Below are 19,333 nucleotides of genomic sequence, written 5' to 3' on the forward strand. Positions count from 1 at the left end.
GCCATTGGAACGATACATCGAAAATGAAGTTTTAGTATGGAAAGTTTTTTTGTTTGTTGAAATATCAGAGCCAAACTGTAAGAACATGCATCTCGGGTGGTATTATACATCCTGACCAAATTTGGTTAAAATCGGTCCACTATATAATGTAGACTATAATGGAGAAAATAGAGACGCTCAATCGAAACTTAAGTCTTAGAAGAAAAAGTTTTTTGTTTTTTGAGATATCTTAATCAAACTGATATAATATGAATTTAACTTGGTTTTGTCCATCCTGGCCGAAGTTCGTTCAAATCGGACGACTCTATCATACAGCTGTCATAGGACCGATCGGTCAAAAATCAACTTTTAGTATGAAAAAGTTTTTTGTTTTTTGAGATTAATAAATTTTTCATTTCGAGTTTCTTTATTATATGTTTAGAATTTATTTTCTGACGTTTTAAAATTTATATTATTATTTGCCGATTAACCGTTTTTTTTACAGAATTTTGTTAAACATTGAAATTGTGAAAAATACCTAATTTAATTATGACCAAATAAAATGCAATTTCAATCACCAAAAAAAAAATATATTGACTGAGTCTATCGATTTGTGAATTACACTGCTAGTAGGTAATTTAATTCTCTTATGTTTTGTAAAAAAATAAATACAAAAATGCAACTTGAAGTATTCTTAAAAAGCGATAAACTGAAGACCGTCTGTAGACGTTCTTGGCGGTTTGGGCGGAAAAAATATGGCCGTTCGCTTGCATCACAAGGGATTATCAAACGCGAGCTTTGGAGATAACTTTTGCTATCTTTTGCTTCTTAAGTTTTTTTTTGAGTTGGTAACCACTAAAATAACTAATAATATGCAATTTTGCTTAATTTAAGTGTCTATTATTTATAAAAAATATATGTTTATAAGCAATTTTAAATGAACAATTGCTTGAGTTGATAGATTCTGTAAAAGCGATGATAAGTTTAGCAGGTATAATAGTGATGGGACTTCCCAAGACATTCAGGCAACAGTTTCACCTAAAGTGTTGGTCCTATACCCATCGATATAGAAGAACTATAATCATCAACAACTGCATGCTTCAAGCCTTTCTAAAGCATTCGATCTTCATTGCAAAATTAGTCCTCAAGTCCAGTCTACTTCCCGCCGAGTTCTGCTCCAAGATTCAAGGAGATATCATAAATTCGGTATTGTGGAAAGATAACAAGTGCGGTAGGCTGGCATCTATATATATATATATGTAAGGATATCACCACTCCTCAGAGCCAATCCCAATGAGGAAAGAGCTAAAGCACTGCATTTTGGTAGGATGCATAAGCTATATATAGAAGTCAGTTGCCTCCAAATAAATGAGGAATAAAATACTCACATTGAAAGGAGTCCCTTTAATGGACTTCCTTATGGGCGGTTACAATTCAAGGACGAAGAGTGGAAACATATAGAAAGCTATTCTACAATTTGACGAGTGACTTTTCTATAATGAACATGAATGCCACTTATGCTAACATATTATACAATTGGGTTCTTGCATAAAAAATTTCCGGCTCAAGTTTTACGATCGCAGAGCTGAAGCAAGCTTCCTTCAAGGAAATGGCATGAAATGACTAAGCCGACTTAGCAATCACTGAAAGCGAGCTGTTCATCTGATATCAGTTAAAGATATGCAAATGCAAATCATTTTCCAATTTGGTTGGATAACAAGGAAAAAGATGCATATATTCAGGGTATTGGTAAAAGTGAATGCTCAATTAATACAAGTCAGTCTCCCAGAATTGTTTTTGGGACTAACATTACAAAAATAAATATATTTTAAGACATCTAAATTAAAAAAAATTTTCTGTGAAAAGGATTTTCCACAAATTACATAGTTACGGTCAACTCACGCAATTGTTCAATTAAAACTGCTTATAAATTTATATATTTTTTAGTAGTCACTTAAATTTAAGTCAATTGCATATTATTATAGTTATATAAGTGATTACCAACACAAAAAATAGCTAAAGTTATCGCCAAAAGTCGCGTTCGATATTCCCTTGTGATGCAAGCGAACGGCCCTAATTTTTTTCCGCTCAAACCGACAAGACCGTCGACAGACGGTCTTCAGTATTTTGCACCTGACGGTCATTCCAACCACCGGAAAATTATAAAATTTAAAACTTCAGCTTATTTAAAAAAATATGAACATGATTGAATGTCTATTTCGATTTTGCCTGTTAGAGGGTTAACCAGATTTCCTCTGGGTCAAACTCCAGTAGAGGGAAGATTTTATTTTTAGTTTTTTATTTCATTTTATTAATATTTTTTTTAATTTTATGATATTTTACAATTTGGTTAAAATCGGGTTTCTATATCATATAGCTGCAATAGGAGCAATCGGGTTCACATTAAGCTTTGGTATAAAACATTTTTTCTTGCTTAAGTTATCTCAACCAAACTCACAGTTTGTGTTTTTTTTACCATATGTTACACCCTGACCAAATTTTGTCAAAATCAGATGACTACATCATATAGCTGTCATAAGTACAATCAAGCTCAAATTAACCTTTAGTATGAAAAACTTTTTTGTTTCTTAAGACATATCAACCAAACTCACAGGTTGTGTGTTTGAGACTGCCTGTTACACCCTGACCAAATTTGGTTAACACCGGGTAACTATATTATACAGCTGCCTTTGGAACAATTGGATGGAAATTAACTTTAAGTAAGAAAATTATTTTTATTTTTTCAGCTATCTCAATCAAACCCACAGAATATTTATTTTTTACTAAATGTTACGCCTTTAAATTTGGTCTAAATCGGATGACTATATAAAATAGCTGCCATATGAAAAACTTTTTTAATTTTCGCAATATCTTAACCAAACTCACGGATTCGCTTTTGGACGACAAAGATCGAACTTTCTTCCAAATCTAGCAGAGTGCATACAATTATTCGTTTCTTTTACAAAAAATGTTTTATTATATCAATTTGTTGCTATTTATTGCAATAAGCAAAAAAAAGCATTATTGATTAAAAAACCTGTCGAATAAACCCAATGTTAGAAATAACGACTCTTTGCTTTTAAATGGCAGAAACTGCAGTTAAAATGCCTTCACTTAAATTTTTACATTTATTCTTTTCTCATATACAAACAAGTTAATGTGTTGATAATTATATATTTTGACCGGACAAAGCCCCTTCGCATTATTCGAAATCTACAATTGACTTTTTAGTGAGCATAAATGTTAAATTTGTTCCCAAAGGCAGAAATCTCACTTATTTACCGCAGTGCCGCTCAATTAAAGATTTTTTTGGTTAACTTAAAAGTTTGGTGTATAAGAATGGCTGGAAGGCCCAAAATATAGACCAGTAGACACGACGCATCCGAAAATGCCTTAAAAAAATTGACCCAAAAGGCGTACAGCGAGCATGCTCGAGTGTCTGAACAAGACTGCGTAGTGTAGCCGCATAGGACCTTTTGAATAAGTCCATTAAATAAAATAGACTTATAATAAAAACAAGTCGGGAAGGCTATAGTTGTGATCTCGACCATGTGATACCCGTTACTTATTTCAATATATATAAAAGTAGTAAAAAGAAATTACTTTTATTACTTTGAAAACATTAATTCACCATATCTGCTGTTCTACTTGTCCGATCTTGATGTGATTCAGTGGAATAATACATAATAATATTATATAACAGTAATTACCATTAAAACGGAATTATCTTAAAAACTGTGGGTGGTGTGGTTTTTTGCAAATTGCGGGGGTGAAAGGGGGCGTGGCTTGAAAATATAGAAATCTGTGTGCCAAATTTTTTTACTCTACCTCTTACAGTCTCTGAGATCCTTGTGTTTATACAGTCGGACGGACGGCGATTTGCGTAACAAAAATGTAAAACAAACTTGACCTTCTCCAACACCTTTGAAGTCTGTGTGTAAAAGTTTGGTTACTCTATCTCTTATGGTCTCTGAGATCTAGGCGATCACACGGATGGACATGGCTATATCGATTCGGCTATTTATGCTGATCAAGAATATATATACTTTATAGCAGGGGTGCTCAGTGCCTATACACACGATGCACATTTTTTTTTGTTGTGCACATAGCATATGGAAGTGTGTGAGCTTACACAATAGTAGGCTCCTAGTGCACATTGACAAATTACACAAACAATTTTTGACATTTCGTTTTCCTTCCCTTTCGATCCTTTCAAAACAAAAACAATTTTACGCATTCGCTCTCTTACTTTTCATTTTCTGACATGTCGCCGAGCTCAGCAACAACAATTTCATAGACTTTGTTGTTGCATGAGTGACTCGTCGCTAATCCGAATGTAGTTTGTTGTTGCCTTATCACTGCGGACGGCAGTTCGCGTTAGTGACCAAAGCAGCACGAAGGGTGCGAAAGGCGACTAACAATATATACAGCTAAGTTGGAAAATTTGCTACGACTGTCCGATCAGATCAAGTTGTATATTGATCGAAAGGTTTAGTCCTAACCTACAAAATGGCATAATAAAATTTTTTCTTATTCTCCTGGGTCACGAGATACGGGAATGTAAGTGGGAGGGGAAAAATTTGTATGATCGCAGCTTATGGAGCCGTTTGGGCTTTTTTGTAAAATTATTTATTTTTCTTATTTAAAATTCTTTTTAAAAATACGCGTCGATTGATATCTTGATGACCCAAATCCGTTAACTGGTTCAAAAGATAAAGAGGTTTGAAATTTTTAGTGTACTTCTCAAAACGAAATGAAAAGTTAGTTTCTTTGTTTGTCTGTTTGTCTGTTTGTATCAAAGCGCTAAAAAAGCTTAGATGTAATGATGGGGATTTATTCCTCTTTGAAAATCTAGAAATGTTTGTTTTACGACTTTTTCAATTTCCCGCTAGTTTAGCGGGAAAACGCTAAATCCCGCTAAAATTGAAACAGTTTCCAAACCATAGAAGCTACAGAAATGTTCTATATATCATTGGAAAAGTGTGTTTGAGGGCTTTTATGCGTACCTTGAAACTTGTTTTATAAAGTATTCAGGTAACAATTTACAGGTGATATAATGTTTTTAAGCTTACATTTTGGCGATTTCTGACAAAACGGCTCTAACGATTTCTGTTAAATTATGTTATGTTATTATGTTTTAATACGTACTATTTCGCGTTTTTTGGTATATGAAACATAAATTTTGGTTGAGGGGTTTGGAAGATATTACCTGCTAAGTGAATAAATACATTTTTTTATAGGTCAAATATCATGTTTTAGTACGAAAAATGAGAAATGGATTTATGAGATATCTCAACCAAACTGATACAATATGCATTTAGCTTGGTTTTATATATCCTGACCAAAGTTGGTTCAAATCGGACTACTATATCATATAGCTGTCATAGGACCGATCGGGTCAAAATTAGGTTTTAGTATGAAAAACTTGTTTGATTTGTGAGATATTTTAACCAAATTGATAGCATATGCATTTAAGTCAGTTTTAAAAATCCTGACCGAAGTTAGTTCTTATCGGACCACTATATCATATAGCCAACCGGTCCAATATTAAGTCTTAGTATGAAAAACTTTTTGTTTTACGAGATATCGTAACTAAACTAATAGAATATACATTTAAATTAGACTTATATATTCTGACCAAAGTTGGTTCTAATCGAACCACTATATCATATAGCTGTCATAGCACCGATCGCGAGAAATCCAAGTCTTAGTATGAAAAACTTTTTTTTTTTATAGTAAGTACGGGGTACGGGTACGGCTGCAGCAACACGAGCAAAGCGAGCGGGGGGCGTTTAACAACTAAATTTATATATTTTACTATTTGCCTGCATTAATGATAAAGCAAAAATGTCAAAAGCAATTCCAAAAATTTCTGATATCCCACAAAAAAAACATCTACACGAGGTAAAAGTCTACTGACGAAAGCAATTTATAGCCCCAAAATTTCTGATATTTAATTTTGTGACGAACAAAATTCAGTTTAATTTAAAAATTTTAAATAAAAATATAAATTAATAAAAAAAAAAGCGAAAATTGTCATTCGGCACTGCGCAAAAAGTAATTTTTATGTACAAAGAAGCTCACCCTTTTTGCTCACAGTGCACAATGCCAATTTTCGCTTTTTTTTATTAATTTAAATTTTTATTTAAAATTTTTAAATTAAAATGAATTTTGCTCGTTACAAAATTAAATATCAGAAATTTTGGGGCTATAAATTGCTTTCGTCACTAGACTTTTACCTCGTGTAGAGGTTTTTTTTGTGGGATTGTTTAGTATACACTGAAAACGAAAAACTTCACTTTGTTATGAATTGTCTTACGCATGTATTTTATTCACATTTTTTCATTTGTAATTTCATTTTTTCACTTGAAGAAACATCTTCCTATTTTTTTCCAGTGTACACATTAAAACAAAAGAAAATTAAGTTTTATGTGTTCGTGCTATTTATTTTATTTGTATTTTTGTGGGCACATCCATAAAGCAGCTGTGAGCACCCCTGCTTTATAGGGCGGGAGATTCCTCCTTCCCCCTATTACATACATTCCAACGAACACAATATACCCGTTTACTTATTTTTTAAGTAACAGGTATAACAAACTCAATGACTGCGGACGGCAGCTCGCGATAGTGACGAAAGCAGCACGAAGGGTGCGAAAGGCGACTAGCAATATATACAGCCAATATGGAAAATTTGCTATGACTGGTGTAATGGTGTAGTCCAAATTTACAAAATGGCATACTTAAACTAAACTTCTTCTAACTCACCTGGTTCATGAGATACGAGGGTGTACGTGGGAGGGTAAAAATTTAAGCGATCGCAGCTAATGGGGCCTTTTGGTAAAATTGTTTGAAAATTCGCGTCGATTGATACCTCGATCACCCAAATCCGACTACTAGTTAAAAAAGTAAATAAATTTAAAAATTTTTAGTGGACTCCTCAAAATGAGATGAAAAGTCAGTTTGTTTGTTTGTTTGTTTGTTTCTTTGTCTGTTTGCATCAAAGCACTGAGAAACCTTAGATGTAATGATGGGGATTTGTTCCTTTTCGAAAATCTAGAAATGTTTGTTTTGAAAAACCCGCTAGTTTAGCGGTAAAACGTTAAAATGTTAACCCAATAGCTTCCGAGCCATAGAAGCTACAGATATGTCCTATATATCATTGGAAAGGTGAGTGTTAGGGCATTTAGGATTTTTCTGAAGTACTCAGGTAACATTTTACAGGTGAAATAAGGTTTTTTAGATTACATTTTAGTGATTTTTGAAAAATTAACACATGACATTTTGATCAAATTTCAAAAGATTACAGTCAATGAAATTCCGCGTTTTGGTATATCACACTTATCTGTAATTCGTTTCGGCAAGATATTACCAATTAAGTGTAAATATACATATCTACACGAGGTAAAAGTCTAGTGACGAAAGCAATTTCTAGCCCCAAAATTTCTGATATCCAATTTTGTGACGAACAAAATACAGTTTAATCTAAAAATTTTAAATAAAAATATAAATTAATAAAAAAAAAGCGAAAATTGGCATTGTGCACTGTGAGCAAAAGAGGTGAGCTTTTTTGTACATAAAAATTATTTTTGCGCAGTGCCGAATGCCAATTTTCGCTTTTTTTATATTAATTTATATTTTTATTTAAAATTTTGAGATTAAACTGAATTTTGTTCGTCACAAAATTGATATCAGAACTAAAATTGCTAACTTTACCTCGTAGAGGTTTTTTGTGGATATCAGAAATTTTGCAATTGCTTTTGCTTTTGACATTGTAACTTTATCATTAATGCAGGCAAATAGTAAAATATATATATTTTGTTGTTGAACGTATTTCATATTTAAAAAATTTTTGTTTCAAATATAAAGAAAAACAAGGGGGGCTCCACACCCTGCTCGCGATGCTACAGCCAAGCATACTCTACTCTCGGAGACCCCGTACTTACTATGAAAAAAAAAGTTTTTTATACTAAGACTCGGATTTCGCCCGATCGGTCCTATGACTATAATATATAGTGCTTCGATTAGAACCAACTTTGGTCAGGATATATAAGTCTAACTTAAATGCATATTCTATTAGTTTGGTTACGATATCTCGTAATACAAAAAAGCTTTTCATACTAAGACTTAATATTGAACCGATCGGTCCTATGACAGCTATATGATATAGTGGTCCGATTTGAACCAACTTTAGTCAGGATATATAAAACCAAGTTAAATGCATATTGTATTAGTTTGGTTAAGATTTCTCATTAAACAATAAAGTTTTTCACAGTAGAACTTGATTTTCGCCCGATTTGGCCTATGACAGCTATATGATATAGTGGTCCGATAAGAACTAGCTTCGGTCAGGATTTTTAAAACTAACCTAAATGCATATGCTATCAATTTGGTTAAAATATCTCACTAAACAAAAAAGTTTTTCATACTAAAACATAATTTTGACCCGATCGGTCCTATGACAGCTATATGATATAGTGGTCCGATTTAAACCAACTTTGGTCAGGATATATAAAACCAAGCTAAATGCATATTGTATCAGTTTGGTTGAGATATCTCATAAATCCATTTCTCATTTTTCGTACTAAAACATGATATTTGACCTATAAAAAAATGTATTTATTCACTTAGCAGGTAATATCTTCCAAACCCCTCGACCAAAATTTATGTTTCATATACCAAAAAACGTGAAATTGTACGTATTACAACATAATAAAATAATAAATCGTTAGAGCCGTTTTGTCAAAATTCGCCAAAATGTAAGCTTTAAAACATAATATCACCTGTAAAATGTTACCTGAATACTTTAGAAAAATTTTAAGGTACGTATAAAAGCCCTCAAACATACCTTTCCAATGATATATAGAACATATCTGTAGCTTTTATGGTTTGGAAACTGTTTCAATTTTAGCGGGATTTAGCGTTTTCCCGCTAAACTAGCGGGAAATTGAAAAAGTCGTAAAACAAATATTTCTAGATTTTCAAAGAGGAATAAATCCCCATCATTACATCTTAGCTTTTTTAGCGCTTTGATACAAACAGACAAACAGACAAACAAAGAAACTAACTTTTCATTTCATTTTGAAAAGTCCACTAAAATTTCAAATTTATTTATCTTTTGAACCAGTTAACGGATTTTGGTCATCGAGGTATCAATCGACGCGTATTTTTGATAAAAATTTTAAAAATAAATAATTTTACCAAAAGCCCCAACGGCTCCAAGCTGAGATCATACAAATTTTCCCCTCCCACTTACACCCCGTTAATTAGAAAAAGTTTTAGTATGCAATTTTGTAAGTTAGGACTAAACCTTTCGATCGGTATATAACTCGATCTGATCGGACAGTCGTAGCAAATTTTCCAACTTAGCTGTATATATAGTTAGTCGCCTTTCGCACCCTTCGTGCTGCTTTCGTCACTAACGCGAACTGCCGTCCGCAGTGATCACTAAGAGTTCGAAGATTACAGCAGCAATAGAGTGGCATATCAGCAAACCCATGTAGCAGACAGCTTTTGCGCGACAAGAATAACTAGTTCTGTCCGAAAATTTTGTTTTGTGATGCAGAAAAAGCCAGTGTTGCCAGATAGTTTAGTTTTGTTTTTTGACAAATCGGACTTAAACTAGTTTAATTAACCTAAACTTGTTGTGTCTTTCTGCAGCGCATATGAAATTTATTTATTCCTTTTATACCCTGAGCCCATGAAAATGAGCAAAGAATGGTATAATGTGTTTGGCAGAATGTATGTAACAGGCAGAAGGTGGCGTGGCAGACCCCCCAAAGTATATTTATTCTTAATCAGAATCAACAGCCGAGTCGATTGGGCAAGGTCCGTCTGTCTGTCCGTCCGTCTGTTTGAACGCGTCGATTTCCGAGACCATAAGAGCTAAAGACTTCAAGCTTGGTATGTAGGTTCCTGGATACTATAGGCAGATCAAGTTTTGTTGTTTTAATTTTTGGATCGGACTAATATACCATGTAACTGCCATAGTATAGTATGAAAAAGTTTTTTGATTGTTGAGATATTCGAACCAAACTAATAGAATATGCATCTGGGCTTGTATTATACATCCTGACCAAATATGGTTAAAGTCGGTTTACTATATCATAAAGCTGCAATAGCTGCAATCGAAAATAAGGGCTTAGTATGAAAAAGTTTTTTGTGTTTTAAGATATCTCAACCAAACTGATGGAATATGCATTTAATTTGGTTTTGTCCACTTTGACCAAATTTGAAAAACTGTTTCTATCTTCTACTTACAGCAATGGCATTATAGAAATGGAGCAACTTTACCAAGCCTAATATGATTGGTAACATAGCTAAGTCGAACACAAACTAATTATATATAATAAAATCAAGGCCTGTGACTACAAAAAAAAAGTGTGTCTTAAAGACACAATATCACGCAACGACCTCAAGCTACTTAAAGGCAACAGTTCATTTCTTGGTAAAAAAGATGGAAATGGAGCCGACGGGCGGTTTACCGCCAGATAGACATCGGCAGTTGGTTCTGTGCAATCGAGCCACAGAAATAGACGTTATAACTCCCCCGACTTTGACAGAGCAATCACAGGCTCAAAAGCTACAGCAGCAATATGTCAAGCCAACTACATTGAGCTTGCAGCCACTCATTGCATTACAGGCATCAGCCCAAGTGTTTCCCCCTATACAAACCAGCAACAATTTGAAGACATTAGAAAAAGTCAGCAGCGCCTGTAAGAGTAACGCTGCATGTGGAAGTAGTACCGCTTTGGCCTCCACCGCCACTGCTATATCTGCAACTACCCAGGCAGCAACTGCTTTCAGCGCCAGCTCGGTGGGTCTTCACCATCAACATCATCACCACCAGCAAGTAGCAGCTGTTTCAGCGGCAAAAGCTCAATGTCCAGTTGGTTCTATATGTGGCTCGAGCTCATACAGTAGTAGTACACCATTTTGCGCCACTACACTGACACAGGCACAAACAATTGAAAAGTTGTCACGTCCGATGGCTTTCGATAAGGTAAGTAATTGTGTAAATGTTTTTTCTTAAAAGTGCTTGAGCGTTCACCGACACTTTTTGCTGAAAAGCCTTCGTTGTCGTGTAAACACACAAAATTTTAAAGCGTCCAGGCTTCAGGCGTCGTGTGTACTCATAAAATTTTAAAGCGTCGGTAAAAACCGACGCTCACCGATGGAAGTAGAACACGTTCTATTCCATCGATTTTTTGCGTCTGTCAATTGAAGTCATTGAAAATCATACAGAAATATAAGAGTGCACCCAGAGCGTCGGTACAAAAAAAACGGTTAGAAGATCCCCGTCTGTACAAAGCTTAAGAAAACCAACTAGCAACAAGGTACAAGAACTCAATTGTTCAGGAATCGTTTTTTTTTTAGGCTAGGCAGCAGACAAAAAATATCGTTGTCAATACCCACTTTTATAGTCTGAAGAACTTTTTTGTTTTATGAGATATCTCAACCAAGCTGATACAAAATGCAAATTACCCCGTTCCTATGTATTCTGACCGGAGTTGGTTCAAATCGGACCACTTTATCATATAGCTGTCATAGGACCGATCGGGCGAAAATCAAGTTTTAGTGTGAAAAACTTTTTGGTTTTACGAGATATTGTAACCAAACTAATAGAATATGCATTTAAGTTAGACTTATAGATCCTGACCCAAGTTGGTTCTTATCGAACCACGATATCATATAGCTGTCAAAGACCAATCGGGCGAAATCCAAGACTTAGCTTTTTTTTGTCATAGTAAGTACGGGGTCTCCGACAGTAGAGTATGCTCGACTGTAGCAACGCGAGCTAATCGAGCATGGGGAGGAGCACCCTAGTTTTTAATTAAAGAACAATTTTTTTTTTAATATGAAAGAAATTAAACAAATAAATTAATTATTTTACTATCTGCCTGAATAATTGATCTCACAAAAAACAATATCTACACTAGGTAAAGTCTAATGACGAAAGCAATTTCTAGCCCCAAAATTTCTGATATCCAATTTTGTGACGAACAAAATTCAGCTTAATCTAAAAATTTTAAATAAAAATATAAATCAATAAAAAAAACGAAAATTTAAAAAATTACTTTTTGCGCAGTGCCGAATGCTAATTTTTGTTTTTTTTTTTATATATTAATTTATATTTTTATCTAAAATTTTTATATTGAACTGAATTTTGTTCGTCACAAAATTGGATATCAGAAATTTTGGGGGTAGAAATTGCTTTTGTCACTAGACTTTCACCTCGTGTAGAGGTATTTTTTGTTGGATATTTACATTCCGCCGACGTATATTCTCACTTCGAAATTTTGACTGAGCAATATTTTCACTTGTCGCCTTTCTCATTGATTCTAAATCTCGCTCCGATATAATTATTATTATTATTTTTTTCTCTTTTACACTCAGAAAAATTTTTTTTCTATATTCAAGAAAATCGCCATAAAATTAGAACCGCCCTAAAGTTGAGAAAAGTCTTCTAATTATAAGAAATATTTTTCTTCAAAATAGAAAGCACCACCCTTAAATAAATGTTTAAGGGATAGTTCTTTTAAAAGCCAAAAGTTTTCTAAAATTTAGGAAAGTTGCCTTTAATCGGCTGCTCAAAAAACTTTCTGTATTTTACGATGAATTGCCTTTTAATGCTCACCAAAAACAAAAGAATTCGAGGCACAGTAGGCTATTCACAATGAAAAGGTTTCTAAGTTGTGTTCATAACTCCCGTGGCTCTGTGGTTAGAGACGCTAGCCTGCCACATTTTCAGTCTGGAAAACTGGGTTCGAGTCTTAGAACCAGACCCAGACGTCATGAAAAAACTCATATTTCAAGATTTTAAGTCATAAAAATAAAATAAACTAGGGGGGACGCTCGCTTCACCCGCCCACCCCCAGCTCGCTCCACTCGCGGCGCTAAAGTCGAGTATTCTCGACTGTCGTAGACCCCGTTCTTACTATGGAAAAAGCAAAGACTGCTAAAAATGCAAAAATAATTTGTTCCGTTGACGCCCTTGAAGAGCGCTGTGTTACATTTTTGACTACTTATTTCAATGGCAGCTATATGATATAGTAAACCGATTTGAACTGTTAGAATGTATTAAACAAACGTAATAGCGTATTCTGTCAGCTTGCTACGATATCTCATAAAACAAAAAGTTTTTCACACCAAGACTTGATTGTCGCCCGATCGGTCCTATGACAGCTATGTGATATAGTGGACCGATTTGATCCAACTTCCGTAAGGATGTATAAGAGTAACCTAAAAGCATAATCTATCAGATTGGTCACAATATTGGTCACAAAACCAAAAAAAACTTCATACTTAAACTTTATTTTCGCCCGATCGTTCCTATGACAGCTATGTGATATAGTGGTCCGATTTGAACCAACTTCGGTAAGAATGTATAGACTTAACAAAGTTACATGCATATTGTATCAGTTTGGGTGAGATATCTCATAAAACAAAAAAGTTTTTCATACACTCAGAAAAATATGCCATCCTAAAATTAGGTACGCCCGTACTTGAATTTATACCGTTTTGTTCTTAAAATTTTAAGATTGCTGTGTACTAAAAATCTTGAGTTAAGAATGAATCGATCTTAAATTTAGAATTCTGTCTTCACATTCCTATGGCAGCTATCCGAAATAGTAGTCTGATTTTATCCAAACTTAGTCATAATATATATAAGACCATGGTAAATATAAAATCTGTGAGTCTCGTAAAGATACCTTGAGAAACAGCTGAGTTATTTGTACTTAACTAGTTTAAGATTTTTTTTGTACTTAAAAAAGTTTTTGTCAAGATCGAAAGGAATTTAAAAATAAGATCGTTTCGTACTAAAAACAAGTACGTTTTGGGATATTTCTTTTTCATTGTCGCACCTAAGAATTCTCAACTGGTTCTGGCGACGCATATATGACGTTAAGCTTGGATCGCTGGTAAAATCAGCACCTATTCCGAAAGGTCGCTAACCATGAAAATACAGTATTATTAAATGGTATTAAATTTTGGTAACTTGCTTAATTTTAGTACACATTAAAGTTAATTAATTACGACAATAATTTGTACTAAAAACAAGTACATTTTCGGTTTTGTCCAAGATTTTTGTGTACTTAAAGTAGTATGTTTTCAATTTTTTTAAAGTTGAATTAAACCCAAAGCGTACTTAAAATATCCCCGAAAATTCTCATTTTATGATTTCGGTACTTGCGAAAACCGAACTCGAAATAAGATTTTTGTTCTCAACTTTAGAATTTCCGAACTTAGACAGCTTTTGAGATCGTTTGTACTTGAAAACGGACTGTTAAATACGGAAATCTTGATTTTTTTCTGATTGTACTTAAACTTGATTTCCGCCCGATCGGTTTTATGACAACTATATAGGATAATGTTCCGATTTAAACCAACTTTGGTCAGGATATATAAAACTAAGTTAGATGCATATTGGATCAGTTTGGTTGAGATATCTCATAAAACTAAAAGTTTTTCATACCAAAACTTGATTTTCGACCGATTGTTCCTATGGGCGCTATATGATACAGTGGTGCAATCGAAAAAGAAGCAAACTTAATGTGCCTGCAATATTGAGGAATCTGCATACCAAGTTTGGTGTCACTTGCTTTTAAATTGTTCTAATAATTTGAATATGAAATTTTCTTTGTTGATTTTTAGAGGGCGTGCCCGGCGTGCCCGGATTCTAAAACAAACTTGATCTTCTTGCAATATAGAGGAACCTACGTACCAACTTTGGCGTCTCTAGCTTTTAAATTGCTCTTTAAATTTGGATATGAAATTTTCCATGTTGATTTTTGGCCAGTAAAGGAGGCGTGGCCAAATTCTGAAACAAGCTTGATCTGCTTGCAATATAGAGGAACCTACACACCAAGTTTGGTGTCTCTAGCTTTTAAAGTCTCTGAGATCTAGGTGTTCATACAGACGTCAGGACAGACTGACATTGCTATATCGACTTGGCTATTGATGCTGATCAAGAATATAAATACTGTTTAGGGTCTGCCACGCCTCCTTCTGCCTGTTACGCACATATTCTGTAAAATAAACTTAATAGACCCCTGTACTTTTTTTAAGTACGTGTATCTGGTAATGTGTTATATATCCCTACCAAATTTTGGTTCAAATCGGTTTACTGTTCAATATAGCTACCATAGGAACGATCGGTCAAAAATCCACCCTTAGTATGAAAAACTTTCTTATTTTCTAAGATATTTCAAACAAACTCACAAATTATGTTTTCTATGTTGTCTTATACATCTTCACCAAAATCGCTTCAAATCTGTCCACTATCACTGCGGAGGGCAGTTCGGGCTAGTGACGAAAGCAGCTAAAGGTGCGAAAGGTGACTAGCTATACATAGTGACATATCCATTGCACATACCCACTTATATTATTTAATACAACACCTCACTTATGTATGCCTAAGCACATTCTCGTATCAAGTAATAAGATATCAATAAGAATAGAGGGCCAGTGAAAATAACATTTCAAGTGCTCCCACGAGCCTAATGTTAACATAAACATCCGCTAGCTCACTAAGGGTCAGTATTGTCAACGCGGCACAAATCCAAGCTGTTGCTTAGAACCCCAAACGTTCGTCATCTCAAGAAAGCGATCCCTAAGATCTCTGTTTACTTAAGAGCAGATTCCATCTCCAAGATCCCACAGCCGAGGTTTGCTAAGCGTCGCAAACACACTTTATGATTAGTCTAGATTTATTCTCTAGCTCGAATGTTCGCCTTTTCCGTATTATAAATAAAGTTAATTTTTTTATATAACTAAACCGGATTGAACATTGTTATTGGCGTAGCCGGTAGGATGTGTTAAGTGTTTTTCCAAAATTGATCAACTGAATAGACTATTAAAGGATTCGCGATATCCCAAATCAAATAACGTTGAACTTCAATAAAGTGAAACTAATTTAATACACATCCGCTAAAGAACTTATGTGCGTAAATAAGTTACAATAAATCAAGTTTAACCACTTAAGGATAACTAATATCCTTGGCTAAAACAAAAGTAATTGTGCTTATTTAAACGTAAAATTAACTTTGTGTTTTTGTGACCACTAAAGGATATTTATTATCCCAGGCCACATTTTCGAATCAAAAAGAAAATAAAACCAAAGTGAAAATGGTACCACCACCAGTAATGGAGCTATCAGAGCATCATCTGAAGCAAGCCCTTGGACAAATCCAAAAAATTCAAACCTTCGATGGAACAACTGAAGAGCTGGCAGCCTTCATAAGAAGAGTCGACAACACAGTATCCTATATGGAGCCATTGAGATGCAGACGACTGGAGCAGCTCAACGTGTATCTCAATTGTCGGCAGCAACAAACTAGACAGGATTAAGTAACGCCCTTATCGAGGAATTCAAAACACAGACGCCCTATGAAAAACTTTTACGTAGATTATACAATACAAATTATAATGGCAGTGTCCGTAAGTTTATCGAAGACCTAGAGTATAAGACTTTTGTAATATCAAACAAGTTAATGCTAGAAGGAATACCTTCAAATACAATTTTATACACAAATGCCATGAACAACACAGTTAAAGACGTAATTTCAAGAAAACTACCAGACAGAATATTTATGGCTCTTGCTAGACATGACATAACGACAGTAACAAAATTGAAACAAGTTGCACAAAGAGAAGGACTGTACGAAAATAACTATTCGGACCGACCAAAATCAAACGGTAACAATAATACTTCGTACCCATCAGGCAGTAATAATTTTCGCAGGAATAATGGAAATGCATATCAAAGCTTTTATCCACAAAATATGCATGTTAATTATCAAAATAATAATCCGCAAAACCGAGCGAAAGCAATCAGCAATTGCATCAAGAATTCAAACAGAACCTCAATCAAGGTAGAGTTAGTAACCCAATGAATACCAACCAAATAAAATAGCCCTGGTACTTAAATCAACCAGTCAAAAGACAACGAGAAAGTAATAGTGGTCAGTACAAAATGGATACAGCTGAAAATTTTCATCAAGCAGCCTCGACCCCAAATCAAAAGAAACCCCTTCATTCGATTAATTATGAATAACCAACATCTCAGGTGTGTAATAGATACAGGATCTTCTATTAATTTAATGAGAAAAAATTTTCTAGAATTCCCAATTACCACTTGCAAACTAGAAGTTCATACTATAAATGAAATATCAACTTAAACCAAAGTATTTCTTTAGCCCCTAACAAACTCTGTCCGTCACACCAAAATTTTATATACACGAATTTTCAAAAAATTACGATGTATTAATAGGCAGAGAATACCTCCTAGCCTGTCAAGCAACAATTAATTACAAGAAGAAGTTGTAATTTTGAGCGGGTATCAATTTATCATGAGATATAATCATAAAGACTTTGTAAAGGACAATACTGCATTTAATAGCCGTGATCCACCATTTACAAAAGACATCGCAATTGATTGCCTTGATCCACCTCTTACAGAAGATAGGCCTTTTAATTTCGCTATTGAAAATGAACTTAAAGAAAGTAATCAGTACAGGTTAAAACATCTCAATGAAGAAGAAAAAAATAAATTAACTAAAATCTTATTCGAGTTTAGAGACATACAGTACAAAGAAAGTGAAAATTTGACTTTCACCAGTACAATTAAGCATGTCATTCAAACTAAACACGAAGATTCCATTTACAAACGACCATACAAATACCCTCAAGCATATGACGAAGAGGTAGAAAAACAAATTAAAGAAATTATAGATCAGGGAATAATTCGCAAGTCAAATTCTCCTTACTGCTCACCAATTTGGATTGTACCAAAGAAAAGTGATGCATCGGGAAAACAAAAGTTTAGAATAGTCATTGACTATCGAAACCTTAATGAAATCACAATCGATGATAAATACCCTATCCCGATAATGGATGATATATAAGACAAACTTGGAAGATGTCAATATTTCACTACCATTGATCTAGCAAAATGCTTCCATCAGATTCAAATGGATTCTGATTCAATTCCAAAGACCGCGTTTTCAACAAAAAACGGCCATTTTGAGTATACTCGTATGCCTTTTGGACTTTAAAATGCTCCTGCAACTTTTCAACGTTGCATGAATAATCTTTTAGAAGATTTAATCTATAAAGATTGTTTGGTCTATATGGACGATATTCTAGTGTATTCCACTTCATTGGAAGAACACATATTGTCATTGAAAAGAGTTTTCAAAAAGCTCAGAGAAGCCAAATTAAAATTACAGCTATACAAATGTGAATTTATGAAAAAATAAACCGAATTCCTTCAGCATATTGTAACAACTGAAGGTATAAAACCGAACCTAATTAAGGTTGATGCCATTCAAAAATATCCAATACCAAAAACAACAAAGGAAATCAAATCATTTTTAGGACTTTGCGGATACTATAGAAAATGTATTCAAAACTTTGCAAACATTGTAAAATCCATGACATTGAAATTGAAGAAAAATACAGTAATTGACGTAAAGAATAAAGATAACATTTCAGCTTTTGAAAAATTAAAAATACCTATAACTTCAGATCCAATATTAATATACCCCAACTTTGAAAAGCCGTTTTCATTAACTACAGATGCAAGCAATATTGCTATAGGAGCAGTACTATCTCAAGACCATAAACCTATATGCTACGCAAGCCGAACACTAAACGAACATGAAATAAACTACTCAGCAATTGAAAAAGTACTTTTAGCAATTGTTTGGGCCATTTAATATTTCAGGTCCTATCTGTGCGGGAGAAAATTCGAAAATCTCAATGACCACAAACCTTTAGTTTGGTTAAACAATGTTAAAGAACTAAATATGAAATTACAGTTAGACAAATGTGAATTTATGAAAAAGAAAACTGAATTCCTTGTAACAACTGAAGGTATTAAACCGAACCCAATAAAAGTTGATGCTATTCAAAAATATCCAATACCAAGAACAACAAAGGAAATCAAATCATTCTTAGGACTTTGCGGTTACTATAGAAAATTTATTCCAAACCTTGCAAAGAATAAAGATTACATTTCAGCTTTTGAAAAATTAAAAATACCTTTAACTTCAGATCCAATATTAATTTACCCCAACTTTGAAAAGCCGTTTTCATTAACTACAGATGCAAGCAATATTGCTATAGGAGCAGTACTATCTCAAGACCATAAACCTATATGCTACGCAAGCCGAACACTAAACGAACATGAAATAAACTACTCAGCAATTGAAAAAGAACTTTTAGCAATTGTCTGGGCCACCAAATATTTCAGGTCATATCTTTTCGGGAGAAAATTCGAAATCCTCAGTGATCACAAACCTTTAGTTTGGTTAAATAATGTTAAAGAACTAAATATGAAATTACAACGATGGAA

General features: G+C 33.9%; 1 protein-coding gene across 2 annotated transcripts in view; it reads left to right on the forward strand.

The window, feature by feature from the left end:
- Positions 1-19,333, forward strand: part of LOC117782127 — a 151,340-nt gene that overhangs the window by 12,140 nt on the left and 119,867 nt on the right. For both annotated transcript variants that reach the window (XM_034619102.1, XM_034619110.1), the window contains exon 2: positions 10,239-10,978. In XM_034619102.1, the coding sequence (XP_034474993.1) occupies positions 10,433-10,978 (546 nt within the window). In that variant the 5' untranslated portion in view covers positions 10,239-10,432. The remainder of the gene's footprint in view (positions 1-10,238; positions 10,979-19,333) is intronic.

Source organism: Drosophila innubila, chromosome X (genome assembly GCF_004354385.1).
Source record: "Drosophila innubila isolate TH190305 chromosome X, UK_Dinn_1.0, whole genome shotgun sequence".
Lineage (NCBI taxonomy): Eukaryota > Metazoa > Arthropoda > Insecta > Diptera > Drosophilidae > Drosophila > Drosophila innubila.